General features: G+C 57.6%; 1 protein-coding gene across 3 annotated transcripts in view; it reads right to left on the bottom strand.

Annotated features, from left to right (window-relative positions):
* The window catches only part of GAK (cyclin G associated kinase), an 81,058-nt gene that overhangs the window by 21,990 nt on the left and 36,688 nt on the right, over positions 1–22,380 (bottom strand). For all 3 annotated transcript variants that reach the window (XR_002730554.3, XM_023206732.2, XM_023206733.3), the window contains exons 8-18: positions 21,944–22,079; positions 21,451–21,563; positions 18,936–19,026; positions 17,453–17,576; positions 13,780–13,829; positions 13,089–13,237; positions 12,459–12,581; positions 11,662–11,795; positions 7,444–7,638; positions 6,976–7,093; positions 6,414–6,493 (exon numbers count right to left, since the gene is read on the bottom strand). Coding sequence is in view for 2 of the 3 variants with exons in the window: in XM_023206732.2 (XP_023062500.1) it covers positions 6,414–6,493; positions 6,976–7,093; positions 7,444–7,638; positions 11,662–11,795; positions 12,459–12,581; positions 13,089–13,237; positions 13,780–13,829; positions 17,453–17,576; positions 18,936–19,026; positions 21,451–21,563; positions 21,944–22,079 (1,313 nt within the window). In the remaining variant the exon portion in view is untranslated. The remainder of the gene's footprint in view (positions 1–6,413; positions 6,494–6,975; positions 7,094–7,443; positions 7,639–11,661; positions 11,796–12,458; positions 12,582–13,088; positions 13,238–13,779; positions 13,830–17,452; positions 17,577–18,935; positions 19,027–21,450; positions 21,564–21,943; positions 22,080–22,380) is intronic.

Raw genomic sequence — 22,380 nt, 5'->3', positions numbered from 1 at the left:
CTGATAATTTCACACATTTCCTACGATGGTCTCTGATCCCACTGTCATAAACTGCACTGATAAGCCCGGGCTCTCCAGCAAGCAGCAGGCTTTCCATGCCTGTCTTATTTTATGCCACCTAAAATCTCTTCAAGTTGAATTTTATACATCTAAAAAAATAAAGCAGAAACACAAGAGAGTGGTGGCCAGTTCCTGGGAAACCCAGGGTGCCAGTGTCTGCAGGGCCAGAACACCCAGAGCAGAGTGGGACACGCCGAGGGAGAGCAGGGAGACGGGCCTGGCAGCCTGTGTGGGTCAGAGCCACGGCTGGTTTTAACTGTCACTTCTCTGAGCTCCACACATGCCTGTGATGTGTGACGGCCTCTAGTTTATCCCTTCCTGCTCACCCCCTAAAACATCCTCTTGCTGCACGAGGGGAGAGCACCCGGGGCCTGCCCTGACAGGTGGCCAACCTCACGGAGAGCAGCGCCCCATCGATGCCCTCTCAGGGCTCTGGGCGGAGGTGGCCACGGCCAAAGCCAGGACTGATGTGCACTCCAGCCGGGGCCAACACGAGCTTCCCTCTGCGCCGCAGCCTCTCAGGTGCCGCTATCCGTTGTTGGGGGCAGCAGTGACTGCAAAGCGGTGGCACAGCTGGTGTGGAGATGTGAAGGCGGCAACGTCCGCAGAGGAGCCAGCAGGCACCAGCAGAGAATCCGACGGCCACCGCAGCGGAGGCTCAGACCGGCCACCACCGAGGCTGGAGGGGCACAGCGGGAGGGGCATGGAGGGAAGACGTGCGCAGGGAGCCAGGTCGGCCAGGCAGGCTTGGGTCCTGGGGCAGACCGAACTTGGGCAGCCCCAGAGGGAGCGCCGCTCATGCCCAGCCTCCCTGCCCCAGCTGCCCTTTGAGACACCCCTGGGCACTGGGTCTGCAGGCTTGGTTCACCCAGCCTGGCGCTGAGGGCACAATGAGGTCTGTGAGCAGGGCTGGCCGCTCCCAAGAGCCCTGGACTGCAGAGGACACGGCCCACAGGCTCCCGCCAGGCCAGCTCCAACCGGGCAGAAGAGGCTCCGACAGGCTCGGCTGTTACGCTTGTGCCACGGCTGCAACCCTGTGTCCCTCTCCCCCAGGAACAGCGCAGTCCCGCAGCGCAGGGAACACGCCTCTCCCCCAAGCACAGCGCAGGCTCCCCGCACAGGGTACACGCCTCTCCCCCAGGCACAGCGCAGGCCCTCTGCGCAGGGTACACGCCTCTCCCCCAGACACAGTGCAGGCTCGCCGTGCAGAGCCCACGCACGCTCCACGTGCTCCTCTCCTGCTGCCCCGTGTCTAACTTCACATTCAGCCATCTCATGAAATCTATGTGCTCATTCTGATGGTGTACAGGTTCCTTAGGATTTCTTGCTGAAAGCAATCATGCTACCTGTGAAAAGCAACAGCTGAAACTTCCATTTCTTCTGCCCTTTCTTTTTCTTGCCTTATTGCACTGGCTAAGACCGACCATAAAATCCTGGATAGTGAGAGTGAAACCCTTGCGCTGTCTGCAAACTCAGGAGGGAAATCTCCAACTAGGTCATGATTAGGGTTTCTGGGGCTGCTCTTTATCAGCCTAAGAAAGGTTCCTTCTGCTCCTCTTTGCTGAGCGCTGTGATGAGAAAGGAGCGCTCATTCCTATCATGCTTTATCTACGGAAACTTCGCCTGGTTTTCGCCTTTGCTTGGCTAATGTGGTGAAGTATGGTGACTGACCAATTTTCAAATGTTAAAACCACTTCACGTTCCTGAAATACACCAGATGTCAAGACATGTTACCCTCGTACATAACACTGGGTTCTTTTAGCTAATATTTTGTTTAGAATTTTTCTATCTATATTCATGAGATCTGGCTTGCAATTTTCCTTTCCTACGAGGTTCTTTTGTGCGCGCGCGCAATCACGGCTCACCACAGCTTAGGCGTCCCAGGCTCAAGCAATTCTCGCACCTCAGCCTCCTGACTAGCTGGCATCACAGGCATGTGCCACCACATCCGGCTGATTTAAAAAATTTTTGTTTGTAGAGACAGAGTCTCACTACGTTAACTAGGCTGGTCTCGAACTTCTGGCTCGAGCGATCCTCCCATCTCAGCCTCCCAAAGTGCTGGGATTACAGGCGTGAGCCGCAGCGCCCAGCCTGTAGGAAGGTTTTAAATTACAGAATACATTTCTTTAACAGACATTCCAATGCCGTATTTCTTCATAGGTATATTTTGAGAGGCGTTTTTCAGATAATTTGCCCATTCCACTGAGAATGGCGTTCCTCCCAGCACCGCACATACCGTCTGAATGTCCACGGGACCTGTCTCCTTTGGTTTCCCACCCTGGGAGCCCGTGTCCCCGTGTTCTGTCTCCCTTTCTTGACCAGACTTGTTAAGCATTCAATTAATCTTTTCAGATAATCAAAAGAAACACCTTTCGGCTTTACTGACTTTTCCTATAGTACGTTGTGTTTTTTTTTTTTTTTTTTTTTTTTTTAATGGAGTTTCGCTCGTTGCTCAGGCTAGAGCGCAATGACATGATTTCTGCTCACTCCAACCTCCGCCTCCTGGGTTCAAGCGATTCTCCTGCCTCAGCCTCCCAAGTAGCTGGGACTACAGGCATCTGCCACCATACTCATTTAATTTTTGTATTTTTAGTAGAGATGGAGTTATCACCACGTTGGCCATGCTGGTCTTGAACTCCTGACCTCAGGTGATCCACCTGCCTCAGAGTCACAAAGTGCTGGGATTACAGGCGTGAGCCACCGTGTCTGGACACTATGCTTGTTTTTAACTGAATTCTGTTTCTACCCTTGATTTTTTTTCACCTACTTTTTTGAGTTTAATTTGCTGTTCTGTCTCTAACTCCCTGAGGTATGAGTTTAGGTCACCAACTTCCAACATTTTTTTTTTCCGAGACAGGGTTTTGCTCACAGCTCACTGCAGCCTTGCAGCCTTGATCTCCCAGGCTCAAGCAATGCTCCCGCCTCCCACAGTGCTGGAATTGCAGCTGTGAGCCGCTGTGCCCAGTCAACCTTTCTTCCTTTAAATGTATGCGTTTAAAGTTACAAATTTCCTCTAAAGCCTGCTGTAGATGCATCCCAAAACATCTGATAAGGGGTATTTTGATTATCACCGCGTTTAAAATATTTTCTCATTCCAATGGTGATTTCCTTTTTGGCACATGGATTACTCACGAGCATATGGTCTCGGGGTTTTCCTGTCACTGATTCCCACCTTAATCCACTGTTGAGATGTCGTGAGACTTTGATAAACGCCCACTTGAACAGGTGCCATTTCTTCAAGTATTTGCTGAAGTTTGCAAAACTCAGGTCAGGCTGGTTAAACCTTGTAAAAAAAAACTACATCCTGATGTTTTTGTCTACCTGTTCCGCTGCCTGGGGAGAGAGGCAGCCATCAGCGTGGGCCTGTCTACTTCACCCCTCGTTCTGCCCCTTTGTGCTGCCTGTACTGAAGCCATGTCATCGCCCTCACCCCTGCGACGTCGCCCTTCACCTCCTGCCTTGGTCTGTCCCACCTGACATTGACACTGTGACACCAGCCCTCTTCCTGTTACGGTCTGCATGGTACGCAATTTCCAGTTATTCCACTTCAGCCTTGCTGGGTCTTCGTGTGCATGGGTTTTGAAGTATGGCTCCTGTAAGTAGTACAGACTTGAGCTTTGTGTGCGCTTGGTTTTTAATCCAGCCCGATTAACTGCAGTGTGTCTTCTACTCACCTTCCATGGGATAACTGACAGGCACAGCGGGGCATAGGTCTACCAGCTGGCTGTTTTCTATCTATATCCCATCTGGGTTTGTTTCTTCATCTCTACGTGGTTCTTGTGAATTAACCACATAGTTTTTGTTCCATTTTTCTTCTTGATTGTATCTTTAATCTGCCTTAGGGATTGGTACATTCCCTGTTTCCTGGTGACAGGGCTCCTGAAACACATTCACTCGGTTAATCCCCTCCTCGGCTGTGTGTGCGCACGCATGCTGGTGCTCCTGAGGATGTCTGTGTGTGTTTGCACACGCACTGGTGCTCCCGGGGATGTGTGTGTGCATGCACGCTGGTGCTCCTGCTGTCAGATATGTTACTACTAAACAGGTTTTAAAACCCACGGGATGTACTGGTGTTTTAAGCAGCTGGTGCTGGTGTCATTTCACCATAGTCATGCGTTCCAGCCTCCCGGCCCTTCCTTCTCTAGGCTGCAGGCTTTGCAGGCTTGCCCTTGGATATTTGCTGAAACGGAGCAGTTCTGCCAGCAATCAACTCTCTCATCCTTTGCTTGGCTGAAGACATCTTTAACTGGCTTTCATATTTCAAGGATAATTTCACCAGATACAGAATTCCCGTATTTTTCTCTCAGCACTTTAGAGACAGCATGCCACAGTTGCCTTTGGGTGTCACTCGGCAGGTCCTGCATTCCCACTTGTCCCATGCCCAGGGGCTGGAGATTGTTCTCTTTGGGTTCCAGCAATTCAACCAGGGTGCTCTGAGGTACTCAACCTCTTTTCTTCTTTTTGTTAAAAAAAAAAAAAAATATCCTCTTTGGTGTCTGCAGAACTTCTCATTCCATGGTTTTGATGTCCTCCATCAGTTTAGGAAAATTTTTGGCCAATGATTTTTCAAGTATTATATCTGTTTTATTCTCTCTCTTCTCCTAGAACTTCAAGTAAAAGCATGCCAGGCCCCTGTGGTGCCACAGTCTCTCTCGTGACCCTCTCTATACGTGTCTTCTTCCATCATTTCTTCTCTGCACTGCCATTGGAAGATCTTTGCTACCAATTCACTGTCTGTTCTGCTGTGCCTACTCCACTGTTAAGCATGTACTGAAGCCTTCATTTCGGCTACAATATTTTTCAGTTCTAGAATTCACATCTGTCTCCTTTTTATGTTCCAGATCTCTGGTGAAATTCCCATCATTCTCCCGACTTTGGTGAATAATCAGTGACCAAAGTCCCCGCCTCCTGCCTCCATCATCTGAATCCCCGACAGGTCCTTCACCGACATTTTCCTCTTCATCATCAGTACCTTGGTCTTTAAAAAAACTATTTTAAGCACCGCCCCCCTTGTGGCTGAAAACTGTAAGAGCTCTGGGTGTTTTTCTTCCTCCAAAGGAGGAAAAAAGAAACGAAATTGTTAAAGTTGTGAATATGTGAGTTAAAAAAAGAAAAGCGTAAGACACAACAAAGACAAGAGATGTAAAAAAAGAAATGTAAAAAAAGAATCACAGAGACAGAAAAACACGAGAAGACCCCCCAGTCTTCCAGTGCAGGCCGTCCACGACAGCAGCAGGCGCCAGCTCTTCCTGGGCTCGCCCAGGCCAGGCCAGCACCCCTCCCAAGGTGCAGAGTCCCCCAGCATCCCCGCGGGGCTGGCCCCAAGGCTTCCCTTTGTTTACTGGGTACAGAGCCTGGAACACAGCAGGCCCTGCAGCCACAGCCTCTGTCTCGGGAGCCCCCATGGGTGCCCCCTCTGGCTCCTGGAACAATGTTTGTTCCACTGTGTCTTGGCGGATAAGCCTGTCTGTGATAGAGTAGAAAGATCTCAGTTAAATGGGAGGCCGAGACCAGGCGGATCACTTGAGGTCAGGAGTTCAAGACCAGCCTGGCCAACACAGTGAAACCCATCTCTACTAAAAATACAAAAATTAGCTGTGCATGGTGGTGCAGGTCTGTAATCCCAGCTACTCAGGAGGCTGAGGCAAGAGAATCGCTTGAGCCTGGTGGGTGGAGTTGCAGTGAGCCGAGATTGTGCCATTGCACTCCCGCCTGGGCGTTAGAGCAAGACTCTGTCTCAAAAACAAAAAAAACAAAAAACAAAAAACAAACGAAAAACCTCCAGTCAGAATCAGAACGCCTGGTGTGAGACCCTGCTCCGCTGCTCACCGCATCTCCACCTGAGCCTGCAGAGGGCAGGCTATGCGCTGTTGGGTGCCGACGTCAAGATGACAGGGAGCTAACAGGTGCCGGGCACGGTAGGGGCGGGGCACATCCTGTGGCTGAGCTTGTTTACAGAGGAAGCTAACACCAGAGTGTGAGCTTCCAGACATGACTGCCCCACATCTCCTCCAACCTCCGCCCGGCGGGGCACTCTGCACACGGCAGGCTCAGGAATGTTTGCGAAGACGCAGCCGCCACCCGCTCACCTGCTCACGCCATGCCCGGGTGTGAGGGCTAAATTCTGACAGACACACACACCATCGGGGGCCAGAGCAGCAGCCACCAGGTCCACCCCAGCAGCCTGCACACATGCAGCTCCAGGATGGTCTAGGAACAGGCCCAGCGCCACCAAGCGGCAGTCACACAGCCCGCCACTCCCCCTGGGGCTCCCACGGCCGGCCCACATGCAGGTGCTGCGGCGGCACGAGGCACCTGTCCCTCCCCACCGAGCCCACGCGGCACCAACATACTTGGCAAATTTCACAGTGGTGGCGTTCCGAGGCACAAACCCCGTGTGGAACTGAATCTGGAACATCTTCATGGATGCCATCTGCAGAGAGAGCAAACATGACACCCCGCCCCGAGGGTGAGTCCAGATCCTGGGGCCACAGGTGAACTCTTCCCAATGGGCGAGCTCCCAGAGCCGCTCACGGAGCTGGAGGCGTGGACCGTGCCCCCGTGCCCCATGTTGCGGGGGAAGTGGGAGAGGGTCTGTGTGTGGCAGGTAGCCCCAAGGAGAATGCACGGGCCCACAAGCTGCTTCACGGGACTGCCGTGGGGGCTGCCCCTGGACCCTCAAACTCAGATGGAAACGCCAGGCTTTTTAGGCTGAGATCCCGCCACGTCGAGTGCACAGGGCCAGCAGGGGGTGCTGGGGGGCAGTCGCCACGTGAGAGTCCGCAGCACTCACCAGACAGTGAGCACCCGAAGACATCTCGACCTTCGGCGAGAAGTGAGTGCACAGGGGCCCCCAGCCCTCCCAAGAGCCTGGGGGTGAGTGGGGAGCACCAGGCAAGCCACAGGCTCTCTCACCTTGGCCTGCAGCCGGCCACCCAGGGTGGATCGGGCGTGATAGATGACGATGAGCACGTCTCCCTGCACCGTGACGCCCAGGGGAATGACGGCTTTACCATCTTCAATCTTAAAATCCCTAAGGACAGAATGACGAGAGAAAAATGAAACAGAAAGACCCTCAAAACCGACCAAACAAAAACAACCACAAAACACAGACTGAGCAATTGTCGCTTAGGTAGAACGTGTAATACCCAATAAAGAATGACGCCCACAAAGAGCCCCACAGGAATTCTGAAGTCTCCCAGACACTTCGATCATGTGATCTGATGCTGACCAGGACCCCAAGTTACCCGCCACAGACGCTACAGCTCCAAACACGTCCGCCTCAGCAAGTGCTTGTCCCCGGCAAGGCCAGGGTTCCTCTTTAATGGTGTTCCAGAGGGGTGAGGATAAGGGAGCACGGCGCAGGGCCACAGCTGCACTCACCGCATCTTGTCGTACTCCTGGGAGGTGCTGGCCACGCGCTCATCCCCCACGTAGACCTCGCAGAAGGGCCTGCAGCCGCTCCTCTGCTTGCTGAACAGCGGAACGGGCGTCATGACCACGGCCCTCACCAGGATGGGCTTGCTGTGGGGCGTGATGGGCTCCTCCGCCACCATGTCACACATGTACTCGATGTACCTGGGGGCAGACGTGCCGCATCACCACGTGGTGTGGCCTGAGGGGACCACACAGCTGATTGTGTCTTTCGAATAGGAGTCTTTCATGCTAGAAATTTCCCTTGTAGCAATATTTTAGTTGCTCCTAATAAATCTGTTATAATTTTCATTTAGTTAATTATGTGTGTGTGTGTATACATACATGTATTTTTAAGACAGCGTCTTAATATTTTTAAATTTCTCATGATACTCCCAGTTTGATACTCATGGGTTATTTAGAAGTTGTTTAATTTTGAGGCCGGGCGTGGTGGCTCACACCTGTAATCCTAGCACTTTGGGAAGCCAAGGCAGGTGGGTTGCCTGAGGTCAGGCGTTTGAGACCAGCCTGGGCAACATGGTGAAACCCCATTTCTAATAAAAATACAAAAATTATCCGGGCATGGTGGTGTGCACCTGTAATCCCAGCTACTCAGGAGGGCTAAGGCAGGAGAATGGCTTGAACCTGGGCAGCGGAGATTTAGAGAGTTTTCCAGGTATCCTTCTGGTACTGATTTCTAGTTTTATTTCACTGTGGCCTGAGAGCACAGTTTGTCTGATTTCAAATTTTAAAAATCTGTTGAGGTGTCTTTATAGCCCAAAATCTGATCTTTCTTCTTGCATATTCCACGTGGATTAGAAAGAAATGTGTTTTTCTGTTGTTGGGTAGAATGTCCTAGAATGCTCTACAGCTGTGTCAGCCTTCATGGGCTGGCACGTTCAGTTCTTCTATATCCCTGCTGGTGGCCTGTCTACTTGCTCTGCAGATTACTGAGAGGAAAATGTTGAGGTCTACCCTACAACTGAGTTGTCTAGTTCTCCTTTCAATTTGATCAGTTTTTGCCTTATGGATGTTGAATGGAATCTGTTTTCTCTGAGCTTGGTGGCATAGCTCTGGCTTTCCCACGGCTGGCGTTCCCCTGGTGCCTCTGTGGTGCACACATCCCCCGGTGTCTGCCTCCCACCTCGTGACACCCATGCCCTGCAGCAGGCCCTCTCCCGGAGCTTGTGCGCGGCAGGCAGGCGACGTCACTTCTGTGGTGACGGTGCAGACCCCATCTTCCCAGCCACAGGCCACTGTGGTCCAGCTCGGTCAGCACGGAGCCAGGACAGCCGGTCCTTCAGCCACAACAAATAAATCCTGCCAATAGCCCGAGTGGCCAAGGAAGCAGATTCAGCAATTAAAGAGAAATCGGCTTTCTCAGAGTCAGTGCAGCCAACACCCTGACCGGAGGAGAGGACCCAGCTAAGCCACAAGGTCAAGGGAGCCACGAGAGAACGGACGTGAGTGGTTCTAAGCCCGAGTGTGTTGTGACGGGTCATGTAGCAATGACCAGTACGCTCTTCCCCCACCATCCTGTTCTGAAGCCACCTCTGCCTCCGTGTTGAAAGGGACCTCCTGCAGTGTATGGCTGAGCCGCGCATTTCTGTCCCATGTGACAGGCCTGTCTTTTAAACAAAACCACTCACATTCAGCCTGAACACTGATGTGGCTGGATTAAAATCTACCATCTTGCTGCCTGTTTCCTATTTGTTTGATCTGTTCTCGGTTTCTTTTTTCTTCTTTTTGCCTTCTCTTGGCAAGGTTTATGTCTTCGTTTTACTTCTTGTTGACTTCTTAATTACAACACCAAAGAAAAGCTCTTACTGGTTGTTCCAGGCTTTCTGACAAGAACCTTGTGGCTGACATCTTTCTTTTCGTACCTGATGCATCTTCTTCTGGCCGCCTCCAACACTTCCTCTGTGCTCAGTTTGCAGGAGTTCTGACTGGGATGCACCTGAGTGGGTTTTTATGTGTTTGTCTTGCTTTCACCCTGCTTGGTGACCTCTGAGCTTCTTGAACCTGTGGACTGGTATCTGTTACTCATTCTGGGAAATTCCCAGCCATGATTTCTTCACTGTTCCCGCTTCCCTCTTCCCTTTCTGGACTCCACGTGTGTGTGGCCCTGCCTGAGGTGGAGGCAGCTCTTGGGTGCTTGTTCTACCCCCACCCCCGCTTTCTCTCTGTGATTCAGTTTCAGTATCTCTTGCCCTGGCTCCAAAGGCCACTGACTCAGCCTCGGCAATGTCGAAGGCGTTCTCATTTCAGGGATTTCCATTTGCTTATTTCCTGGCGTTTCCATGGCTCTGATGAGTGGCCCACTGGACCAGGCACCTGCCTGCCTTCTGCATGAGGGTCCTCTTTTCCATGGCTCTGACGAGTGATCCACTGGCCCGCACACCCTGATGAGGGTCCTCTTTCCATGGCTGTGATGAGTGGTACACTGGCCTGCACACCCTGCATGAGGGTCCTCTTTCCACAGCTGTGACAAATGATCCACTGGCCCGCGCGCCCTGCACGAGGGTCCTCTTTCCATGGCTCTGATGAGTGATCCGCTGGATCCACGCACCCTGCATGAGGGCCCTCTTTCCATGGCTGTGACAGGTGATCCACTGGCCTGCGCACCCTGCATGAGGGTCCTCAGCACATCAGTCAGTTACTTCAATTTCCCTAAGAGTCACAGGGTGCAGCTCTTTCATCTCCTCCATCTGGAGGCAGAAGAAAGGGTCTCGGCCAGGTCTGAGCCTCCCTCGTAGTACCTGTGTCGCCTTGCCCGGCCCTCACTCTGCCATCTGTCCTGTGGGTGCCCATGGAGACTGTGCCTTCCAGAGGGCAAGGACCCTTCCAGTCCTGCAACCCTGGAGGCTTAACTCGCCCACTGAGACACTTGGCCTCCACCGGTTATACTCTTTCTGGCCTCCTTCTCTTCTGGGGTCTAGTTATGTCCACCCCAGACAGTGCACACACACACCTCCTCCCACAGGCACCTGACTCTCCTCAGATTCTGGGTCAGAGATGTGGAAAGGCCATGAACTTGAAGCTGGTCCAGCCACCTGCCCGGTGGGAGCGGCACTCTGCACATTTCTCTGCTCCTCCAAGGAAGGAGCTGTGGGATTTGGTGGGGTCATGGAAGCCCAACCACACTTCCCAGGGAAAGAGACTCCCTGGTTCTCAGATGCCCCCTGCTGAGCAGGTCCCACCGCACCTGGCCTGGGGGTGCCAACGGCCTTCAGCTCAATGTGTGGAGGGGTTCCTGACTTTGCTGGGGTCACAGAGGAGACACGGCTGGATGGGGCGGTCACGATCTCCTCCCCACAAGGCTGTGAGCAGACAAGGTGGGGCCCTCCCTGGGGATCCACAGCAGCAGGATCGGCCTCCCGACCCTCGCCCCATCCACAGGCTGTGCGGACAGGATGAAGAATGGGGAGTCCCTCCTCTTCCCTCCCGCCATGGTGGGGCCACGGGGCCGGCCTTTGCTCCTGGGCTGTCTACTCTTGGGGCCTCTGTGGTCTAGGTCAAGGCTGCTCCAGCCTCACGGGCCAGGGGAGGCTTTCTGCTGGGAAGGACTCCTCGGTGTAGACACCTGCAGCCTCGAAAAACAGAGCCCTAAACACGCTGTGGCCGCACTCCGTTTAAGAAACAGTCTCCTCCACGCGGCCAGGGAGAGTCTGCTGCGTGCTGAGGCGGACCGGCACGGAAGCCTGCATCTGGCAGGGCCCTAAACACGCTGCAGCCTCACTCGGGTCTGAGCAGCGTCAGGTGCTCCACACAGCACCTGTCTCAGGTGGTCCACACAGCATTTTCACATGCATTATCCCTCAGAGCCCACCACAGAGGACTCCCGCAGGAGGGACAGAGCTGGGTCCCAAGAGGAGCCGCCCCTGCCCAGCCCAGCCCAGCGAGCATGGGCCCCACCAGGCTACATGTGGCATTTGCCAGAGAACCTCGCGTCCATCCAGAAACTAGGCAGGTGCTGCCCCACAGCAGCCAGGACCACCGTGGCTGAGGGCCCACCCTCCCTGGGTGGGCATAAACCCAGGGCTCAGCCATGGCTCAGCAAGGCCGGGCCTGCCTTTCCCACCAGCGCCTGCAGTGGCACCGACTGGCCCTCCAGGAGACACTGCAGCGATGGCGGCTGTGCCACACGGGCCCACAGAGCTGTCCCGTCCCCAGGGGGCCACGCAGTACCTTTTGTGGGACGGCCAGATGCCTGGTGGGCAGCGCTTCATGCTGAACATGTACACGGCGGCCTCCGCGGTGCTGAAGAGACGGCAGAAGCACAGGAAGGAGCAGACAGCCACCGCAGACGCGGCTCTCCCATCCTAGAAACAGACAGACACGTCTCGCACATGCCTCGCACTCACGCAGGACATGGGCTGGCGGGGTCCTCAGCCATCCTACACATCCCATGGCCACCGGGACACAGGGCTGTTCCTCTCCGAGGCTGGGACACGTTTCGGAAACTACGTAACGTGCCTGCTGAGGTGAGAATGGAGCCCAACAGAGACCAAAGGGTCCCTAACGAAGAGCAGGGCGGGGGCCGCTCTGACAGGCTCTGCTGGTGCCTGGTACCCCCGCGAGAGACCCCTCGTGGAAACCTCAACTCCGTCAACCATAGTGGCAGCTGCCACACCCTGGGAGGCTCAAGCACCACTAAGCTTCGCACTGCAGATGGGGAAACTGGAGGTGACTCTTAGGTGGCCACTGTGCGGGAGGGGAGGCGGGCTCCCCCCACGGCGGAGTGGCCTCCACACAGGCGTGCAGGTCAAGGCCAGGCAGGGCCACATGGGGAGGGGAGGGCAGGGCAGGGCCATCTGGCATCTGTCCCCTCCACACCCGAAGACACCGAGCACAGGGACTTTCTTCCGTGTCCCAGGGTGAAGAACAGGCCCCAGCTCATGACTGGCGCTCAGATGCTGCTGAACTATGCATGAAATAATGAACTTTGATAAAAGACGGCGCCAGGGCATGGCCCTGGAGCTCACCATGCAGTGCACGACGCAGACGTTCTTGTGGTCCTGCCGCAGCCAGGCGTGCATGTTCCTGCAGATGTTGTACAGGGTGTGCAGGTGCGGGGCCCGCCGTGCTGCCCAGCCACACTCGGAGACCTGTGGGGACAGGGCACGGTGGCACGGACGGCAGAGGAGCCCCGCCCCAGCCTTGGTCAGATCGGAGGGACAGCCTGCCTGCAGCACAGGGGCCTCCGCCAGCTGGCATCATAAACAGGCGTCCATCTGCACGAGAGCCTCTGCGGCACCTGAGCACCAGGGCTGCCACTGGCCTTGCAGATGGAGCTTGGTCAGCTGTTCCTGGCTTTGGGTCCCCTTGCATACTGACAGGGGTTGTGTCTGGAAGGAATGCTGTAGCCTCAAGCGCCCTCCAGCAGGCAGGAAGCAGTGAGGAGTTGGGGCCTCCAGGGTTCCCATCGAGCGGCATCCTCAGAGCAACAGAGACCCCACCTCGCTTCCTCCTGATCCACACTCTGCAGCCCCTCAGGAGACCTCCGGCTGCCCCCATCACGGTCGCACCCTGGCCAAAGCCCTCAGCTACGCCCCTGCACTGGAGCAGGAGGAAGCTGCCACAGTGGCACCAAGACAAAGCCTGTGGCCACACACCCGGTTGTGGAACCTGGAAGGCCGGTAGGTCCTGGGGGACAGGTTGTAGACGGCATAGTGCCCCGGGTGCTTGGAGTCCAGGAACAACCGCACGTCTTCGATGTTGTTTTTAAGCGCTGACTCCACACCTTCTGCCGGGAACGACATCACTGAAACAAGCAGGCCTGCGTCAGCCGCTGTCCCCGGGAGACGTGTACCTTGTGGCCAGGCTGCCGCTGAGGCCTCGCTGCTCCTGACGCTCCTGGGCAAGCACAGCCTCCGGCAGCTCCACCAGCCACTGCCCACACAGCTGGCCCCCTCACCCTTCGCAGACTCCCGGCCTGGGTGGACCCAGGAGCACGGACCCAGCCACACGCCCGCCAGCCGGTGGCTGGGACTTCCCGAGACAGCTTTCTGACACATGCCCGGTCTCCAGGCGCCGGGATGAGTGACTGGGATGCCTGGTGCACAGAGGCCCTGGTTTTCCATGGACACAGCCTGGTGTCATTCCTGGCATAATCTCAGGGAGCCATGGGAGGCACCAGCTGGCGCTGACCCTGTCCACTGCTGCGCCTGGAGGCGCTGGGCACAGGTCGTCCCTGTGAGTCTGTGGCCACAGAGGAGGCTGGAGCAGAGGCACCTGTGCCCTGACACACAGCAGGGACTCACTGGGCACACAGGACGCGCCCCACAGCCTCACGTGCACACGTACCCGCAATTCTGGACGTGATGTAAGATATGTCCAGGTCACCCTTTGCGTAACTGGAATTAAAAAGAAGAGAACTTGATTATGACAAGAAACACTCCGCAGTTAAGTCACAGGGCTTAAGCCAGAGCCCGAGGCCTGGAGAAGCCATGGGGCTCTCACTGTGGAGGCTGCATCCCATGAGGAACGTGCGTGTGCACAGGCGTGCGGGCAGGTTCCCGGGTGTGTGTGGGCCGTGGAGCTGGTCCCTACATCAGAAGAGGATGGAAATGACGGCCTGCAGGTGGTGGCGGTGTGGGCGAGACAGGACAGACGTCCGCACCGGTGGAAGGTGAAGGCTGGAGAGCAGGGGTCGCTTGGACGATGGTCACGGGTCATGCCAGGCTCTACGCGCTGCCCAGGCCTGGTGGTTGCAACAGTGGGACGCCAGCAGACGCTACTGGAGGCAAAGAGGGGCCCCCTGCCGTGGCCACAGGCAACTCTCTACAGACCAACTGTCCCCCACACTAGGTCCACGGAACCGGTAACACAGAGATCAAAACCCTCAATAACTCTGCAAGGACCCTGACGGGTTTATCCCACAATTCACTAGAAGCAGCAGCTGTGCGAGAACAGCCAAGCCAATCCTGTGAGGGAAGGAGCAGAAGGAAGCCTCCTTCCCAGGGCAGAGCGGGCCGGAAGCTGTGGGGACCGGAAAGGCAGGGCTAGGAGCAACCTCAGCCAGGCACACCGCAGAGGGGCCGTCCTCATCCGAGGAAAGCTTGGAAAAGGATCCAGAGAGATGAATGACCCAAATACACATGACCAAACCATTACCTGAAAATGACCGTGCATTCAAATATTTTTAAAACTGTCCAAACCCACAGAGCAGGTGCTGACTTAGGACGTGGGTCTTCCGTGCATTCGAACATTTTAAAAGCTGTCTAAACCCACAGAGCAGGTGCTGACTTAGGATGTGGGTCTTCCAAAGCAACAAGGGAAGACCGGGAGGCACGGTGAGCCTGACGCTCGGCCATTTTGCAGCACAGGACGCTGGGCAGGAGACAAACAGGCCACACGAAGCACGGCTACTGGACCCACAATCTAATCGCCAGCAGAAAAACAAAAATAGGGGCCAGGTGCGGTGGCTCACGCCTGTAATCCCAACACTTCGGGAGGCCGAGGCAGGGAGATCACCTGTCAGGAGTTCGAGTCCAGCCTGGCCAACATGGTGAAATCCACACAGATCCTGTACCACGGGGGGCAGCGGCAAGCACAGCGAGCTGACACGCCTTAAGCAAAGGTTGGCACTGAGTGCCACAGGATCCACGCACATCTCACCCACCCGAGCAGCCCTGCGGGGACCCTGTGCACCTGGCTGTGTTGGCCTCAGGCACATGTACCAGGGGTGTGTGTGTGTTAGGGCTCCTCTGGACGCTGACAGGAGAGAAACCAGGGCCCAGACACAGGGCTCAGGCCCCGAGGCCCCAGCTTCCAGAACCCCAAGCACCAGGGCAGCCAGGGGTTCACGGCCACCCAGGTCCTGACTCCCAGGCTTCTCCTTAGGTAGAGCCAGAAACACAAATTAACTCACTGTCCCTTTTTTTTTTTAATTGAGGCAGGGTCTTGCTCACTCCAGGCTGGAGTGCACTGGCACAATCACAGCTCACTGCAGCCTCAACCTCCTGGGCTCAAGCCATCCTCCCACCTTAGCCCCCAGTGTAGCTGGGACCACAGCTGCACGCCACCTTGCCCAGCTGGTTTTTTATTTTTGTAGAGACAGGGTCTTGCTGTGTTGTCCAGGCTGGTCGCAAACTCCTATCTTCAAGTGATCCTCCCTCCTCAGCCTCCCAAAGTGCTGGGACTACATGGGCCACCGTGCCAAGCCACCTTTTGAGCCTCCAGGCCCAGCCAGAACTCACTGTGGCTTCTAAATCAACTTTACAAACACGAGTTTATGCAGCTTCATCTGCCTCAAGCACGTGGTGTGAACAGAAGGCAGACCAAAACAGCAGGGCTGCCCTCAGCTAGCACCTGGGGGTGTGGGCAGAGTTCCCACCATCCCCTGACCAACAAGCAGCAGCCGGCTGTGCCTGAGTGCCATGAAAGCAGCACCCGCTCAAGCCAAACTGCGTCCTCCTAGGACCTGGAACTCACGGGTCCCAGCAGAGCCATGTCTAGGACCAGCCCCTGCAGCCTTAGGCTTCCGGCAGACAGCAGCTCCCACCATCCCCACAGCTGCTGGGGAGGCAGCGTGGCCTGGAGTCCCCCAAGGAGGACCCTGGAGCTGTGCCCGGCTCCCTGGACACCCAACATGCTTCCTCCCTCTGCTGACTCCGCTCTGCCTGTCCCCACAATGCACTGTGGCCGAGGAGACCATGAGCCTTCTGGGGAACCAGCCAGCCTGGGGTGCTCTGGGGCCCGACATCCATCCCTTTCTATTGACACTGAGAGTGGCTGTTCCTGGTGACTTTCACATATGGCTTTGCTGCCGCATCCTCTCTGTCTGTTTCCACCCTGATCCCAACATCACTATCACCAAGATGATGCTGGAGAATCGCTCATCCCCGTGGGTCCATGGCTGGCCCCGCTGGCACTTCACACGCAGTGCCACCCGTCAGGACCCTGCAGGAGCTACAGTCCTGGGTCCAGTGGGCAGTGCGCTGGGACCAGAGAGAGCTGCCTCTGATCTTCCATCAGTCACAATTCAGGCAGGAGACGTCACAGAGGAGGCGCCCAGAGGTGTCAGCGAGCTCACGCCCTGCTCTGGGGGCGGCCCACTAAGAACAAGTTTCTCTCCACAAAAAGTTGCACAGGGACAAGGCACACAGGTAATGGAACCACACACCCAAACATGCAGCACACACAGAGGCACACAGCTCACACACACAGGCCCTCACACAGCACTCCTACACATGCTTACACATGCACGCACCTCACAGGCACTCGCGCACATGCGTACATGTGCAAGCGGCTCACGTGCTCACGGGCACTCGCGTGCACGCGGCTCACAGGCACTCACGCACACGCACACACGTGCACGCGGCTCACACGCACTCACGACGCCCTTGAGCTGGTGCGACAACCGGGCCAGATGAGCAGTGCAGCGTGCTCCTGGGCACCCAGCTCCTCCAGAAGAGCCAGCACGTGGACCCCGCAACGCAGAGGGGTTGCACTCTGGAACATTCCCAGTGCTCTGTGAGCAGAGGCTGCCGGGCCTGTGGGCCGATGTCAGGGGCCACTCCCACACAGACGCGCCCTTGGACAGCCCACCCGGAGGGAGACTTTCTCCCACCACAGGCTGGGACCCACCTGGCCTAAGTCTGAGTAACTAGGGCTTTAACTCAGGGGACTGGCTCAGTGAGGCGCCACCACAGCCGTTTCACCAGAGAGTCCCGGGAACAACCCAGGAACGCCCCAGAGTGAGGGGCGTCACCACGGCAAGGGAGGGGCGGGCACAGGCGTCTCCCCAGCAGGGCCTTGCCCCCCAGGCGGTCAATGGAAAGGGATCTGCCGGGCGCTGTGGGGCGCTGGGCTCATTCCGACTCCCTGGGAGAAGCGGGTGACGCTGTCCCACTGCCTCAGGGGCGCCTGTGGGGCCTGATGACCAGCTGTCCCACCGCGGCCAGGGAGCGGGCGCCGGGGCTGCAGCCTGGAACGAGCACACGGCAGGTCCAGGGCTCTGGAGCCTCACACTCACTTAGCGACGGACTGTATGACCTTGGAGGAGGTGTCCTTGAGGTTGGTGAAGAGCCGCTCCGTCCCACCCCGCAGAATGTCCAGGAAGCCGCCGTAGGGCTGGTCGTACTCCGCCAGGGCCAGGCCTGCAGGGAGACAGTCTCAGCAGGCCACAGGGGCTCGGTCCCACCTCCCCAGGCGCGGGTTGCTGGCTGGGCCCATGCAGCGGGAGCAGGGAGCGGGTGGTATGGCCAGGCCCCCAGCCCACACGTACCCAGCAGCAAGCCAGGCCTCAGCACTGGCAGGTCTGACCCTGTCCTCAGCCTTTCCAGAGACCTACAAAGTGGCCAATCTGGGTGCGAAAGGGCTATACGGCCGCCTCAGCACAGCTGGGGCTGGGACTCTGTCTGCGGGGATAGGCCAGCCTCACGGCCACAGCTTCAGGCCACCATAACCCTGGACGTGAAGGCAGAGTGGTGGCCCCTGGCAGCACCGAGCAGACGGGACACTGCAGAACCCAGCAGCTTGAGGACTCACCCTTCCTCCAGCCAGCAGAGACACAGCCGGCCAGTACACCTGCATGTGCGGGACCCACACTGCATGGACCGGGGTGCCCCAGACATGGAGCTGAGCTCCTCCCTAGGAAGCAGAGCTGAAGGACCCAGGCGAAACCTCCCACACCCCAGTGGGGATGGGGGGCAAGGTCGAGAGGGGTCAGGGCCATGCAGAGCTGCATAACCAGCCGCTGCCTGTCAGGGTCACGTCCTCAATGGCTCACCCGGAACCTTCCGGAGTGCTCGCGGCACAGAGTCCCAAGAGCACGCAGCGTCTGTCTCTAGGGCCCTCTCCCTTCTTCACCAGCTGAGGGCCCTCCAGGGACACCCAGGCCCATCACAGGTGCCCACTCCTCACGTGGCAGAAGGGACCACCTCACACAACTGTCTCCCCACCGCCCTCCGCCGTCCAATGCCTGCTCCTGCACCCCAGCCTCAGGGTGGCTGCCCCAGTGAAGGGTTCACCTGGCCCACGGCAGGCCTGGCCCTTCATCCCCAGCTCCTGGGAAGGAACCGGGGATGCCCCCTCCATCCCCAAAAGGGGTGTCTGTTTCCTTGGGGCCTTGGGCTGTGCCAGACGCTACAACGTGATCTATGCTGGGGTCTTGGCCATGGTGCAGGCTGCCTCCCACAGAACCCCTGAGCGAGGCCGCCTGGTCGCTTGGGCCCGGTCTCCTGGGCTCTGCCCTGGAGCCTCTTCCCTTGGCTGGCTTTAGTCCGAATCCCGTCCCCCTCCTGAACTGCACCAAGACACCAGCTCTGCTGAGTTCTGTGAGCCCCGGTGAACTGTCGAACCTGAGGGTGCGCTGAGGGACCCCGACCTCGCAGTTGTCTCCGGTGGGAGAAGAGGCCCGGGAGAGAAGGACCCCAGACTCCGTCCTAATGTGCCGTGGGTGCCTGGGGCACAGCAGGAGCGAGGGACGGGTGGTGGGCGCAGGACGGGACACTCACCTCCACCGTAGCCACTGCCAGCGGGGCCCACAAGAGGGGGTGGCCCTCGGGAGAGCACGGTGCTCCCGTAGCCTCCATTCTGCTCCAGGAGCTGTGATGATGAAAGTGCAGAGGTCAGTTCTCTGAACTCCCACGTCGGGGAGAGGCATGGCATGGGTGCCCTCAGAGCTCATCCTTCTGTTCCCCGATCTACGACACAGTGCAAGGGAGGAACTTCCCACAGGCTAAAGCATCAGCTGGAACTCAACAAACAAAACCACGCGTGCAGCCCTCATCCCCTCATCCCCTCACCCTGCGGCCTGCCTTGGGTGCTCAGCGCTCTAACCCAGCTTTTCAGACTCTTGGGCTGCAGATTCTGTTCCTTCTCCTTTCCTCTCTCTTCCAAGTCTGTTCAACCATCTTTGTTTTTTGGTAGAGACGGAGTCTCGCTCTGTGACCCAGGCTGGAGAGATGTGGGCGCTATCTCGGCTCACTGCAAGCTCCACTTCATGAGTTCAAGCAATTCTCCTGCCTCAGCCTTCCGAGGAGCTGGGACTACAGGCATGCACAACCACGCCCAGCTAATTTGTTTTATATTTTAGTAGAGATGGGGTTTCACCATGTTGCCCTGGCTGGTCTCGAACTCCTGAGCTCAGGCAATCCGCCTGCCTCGGCTTCCCAAAGTGCTAGGATTATAGGGGTGAGCCACCGCACCCAGCTTTTTTGTTTTTTTGAAACGGAGTCTCACTCTGTCACCCAGGTTGGAGTGCAGTGGCACGATCTCGGCTCACTGCAGCCTCCGCCTCCCATGCCCAACCATATTAAGCAGACACATGGCCTGTCTGTCCCAGGACGTTCCATCGCTTCAGGTCCTGGGTTCTGGGGGCCACCCTGTGCAGCTCACTACCTCCTGGGGGCAGTATTTTATCTCACTGTGAGCTCAGCTTCATCGTGCACTGTGTTTTCTGGGGGAGTCGGTTGGCCTGAGCAGGGTCTAACGTTTGTCCCCATCGGGTCCCGGCCTAGAAGTACTCAGATCAGAAGCACTGAGGGCCCCGCCCCATCACTAGCGGCCGGAGTCTGCCCATCTGCCCAGTGGCACCTCCTCCCGCCCCCTCAGGAATCCCTCTAGCGCACTCGAGGGTGCAAGAGGCCACACCTCCCTGCGAGCCACCGTCCTCTGTGACCTCCGGGGAAGTGGGCAGGCATTTTCTGGAAAGAGCCACCGAGCGAGGGGATGCGAGGCCCAGGCTGCTGAAGAGCGGGACCCCCGAGGGTGATCCCTTCCCGCCGCTCTCTGACAGCCCCCGGGAAGCTTGCTGAGAGGCCACCAGTGACATCAACTCTCCCGCCTCAGAGCGCCCCACACCTCAAAATGCTTCCCACACCCAGCATCAGGGCTCCCTCCGCCGGTGCACCCACCACAATGGCCGCCAGGGAGGGGACCACAGCCTTTCCCTGTCTGCACTGGGCTTCCCAGCACTCCCCTGCTCCCAGGTCTCCGTACCCAAGTGGCCCCCAAGGAACTGCAAACCCTCCACTCAGCTCAAACCTTCCTCCTCCCACAGGGTCCTGTCCTCAGACAGGGACTCCGGGCAGCAGCTCTGACCTTCCCTCCCCATGCTCCACACCCACCGCCTAGGTCAGCTCCACTGCAGTGGCCTTGGAGGTGCTGGCTTCCAGCTACCAGGGAGTGGAAACGACCCAAGGGCTGAAAAGGGGACAAAAAGCAGGAGCCAATAGTGCTGGGTCCTTGGACACGGACCCCTGTGAGGGCTGCAGAGGGTCTCTACGTGTCCTGACTGGGCCCCAAGCTGGGATGCCCAGGGGCCTGCCTGCTCCCCGTGAGTCGGGGCCAGGCCGCGTGTCTGCTCTGCCTCGAGGATCTGGTGATGGAGATGGTACATCCTGTCCATGGCTGGGTCAAAAAAGACTTTCACAAAAGCATCTTCCAGCTACCATGTGCTGCTGCCTCCCAGGCCTCACACTTCCACAAAGCATGTAGCCCCGTGGGCCTCAGTCTCCCGGTCTCCAGGCCCTGATGCTGCCGGCAGCCACCGGTACCTGGGAGCGGTCCCTGGCCGGGCCCAGCCTTGACACCACTGCAACCAGGACATCCAGAGCTGAGCTGAGGGCCAGAAACATAGACGCAGGAGCAGCTCCCGCCGCTCCAGGACGCCCAGAGCTGAGGGCCAGCTGAGCTGGCCTAGACACTAAACCCGAGAAACAGACGCAAGAGCAATTCATGCCACCCTGTCAGGGGAAGAATCCAGAAAGGCACCCACAGAACTCAAGGAGGCCAGAAGAGCGTGTGCTGAGTGTGAAGACCTTGGCAACGGCCCCAGCGTGCCCCTGGGGTCTCGGCCCTGGACTGCGGTGGTGCCCCTGCCCATGCAGGAGGGCCCTCAAGAGCCTGTGGCTCCACACTGAGGAGGGCAGGGACCCCCAGGATGCAGGGTCCAGATGAAGCGGCACAGCCACGTGCCACCCTCCCCTCTGTAATAGGAGACTTGGGGCTCACGTGTGCCTCCCTCACCTCTGTGATGGGAGACTTGGGGTTCACGTTGCGGGCGGCCGCGATCTCCTGCAGCTGGTGCACCACCTCGGCGATGGACAGCCGCTCCTCCGGGTTAACCTGCAGCATGGCGCCTGCGGCAGAAGCACAGTGCGCTCGGCCCCACGGTTCCCCAGACAGGTCGGCACCCCCTGCCCTGGCAGAGGTCACAGACCACCAGAGGCCGCTCCCTCTACACACATCAGTGACGTCAGAAGTAAGGAGGGAGTGGCAAAGGGAAGAACAAAAACCAAACAAAATGATCAAAAACCACCACTCAGAGCACCGCAATCTCACCGGCAGGGCGGGCGGCAGGGGAGCTGTGAGGAAACCACCCGCAGGGACACTGTCAAAACCACAGTGACGGGCGGGAGCGGGGCAGGGAGCAGTGCCCCAGGCTGCGCGGGGTCTCCAGAACCACGCGAGGCCCGTGCTCCAGGGTCCTGCCCCACGCACGCATCCCAGTGGGACTTACGGATGAGGCTGTGGAAGACCGTGTACTGCGTGTCGTGCGGGGGGATTGAGTATTTCCCATTGACTATTCGAAGTTTCGCTCCATCCTCAAAAGGGTGCTGCCGGAAGCATAGCAGGTACAAGATGCAGCCCAGGGCCTGCAGGGAGAGCACGGGTGACGCCTGGGCCTGTGGGGAGTGCAGGGGTGACGCCCAGGCCTGCGGGGAGAGCACGGGTGACACCCGGGCCTGCGGGGAGTGCAGTGGTGACACTTGGGCCTGTAGGAAGTGCAGGGGTGATGTCGGGGCTATGGGGAGAGCAGGGGTGATACCTGGGCCCGCAGGGAACGCAGGGGTGACGTTGGGGCCTGCAGGGAGTGCAGGGGTGACACCAGGGCCTGCAGGGAGTGCAGGGGTGACGTTGGGGCCATGGGGAGAGCAGGGGTGACACCTGGGAACT

The sequence above is a fragment of the Piliocolobus tephrosceles genome, chromosome 3, assembly GCF_002776525.5.
Source record: "Piliocolobus tephrosceles isolate RC106 chromosome 3, ASM277652v3, whole genome shotgun sequence".
Classification (NCBI taxonomy): domain Eukaryota; kingdom Metazoa; phylum Chordata; class Mammalia; order Primates; family Cercopithecidae; genus Piliocolobus; species Piliocolobus tephrosceles.
This window is presented reverse-complemented; position numbering and strand designations above follow the sequence as displayed.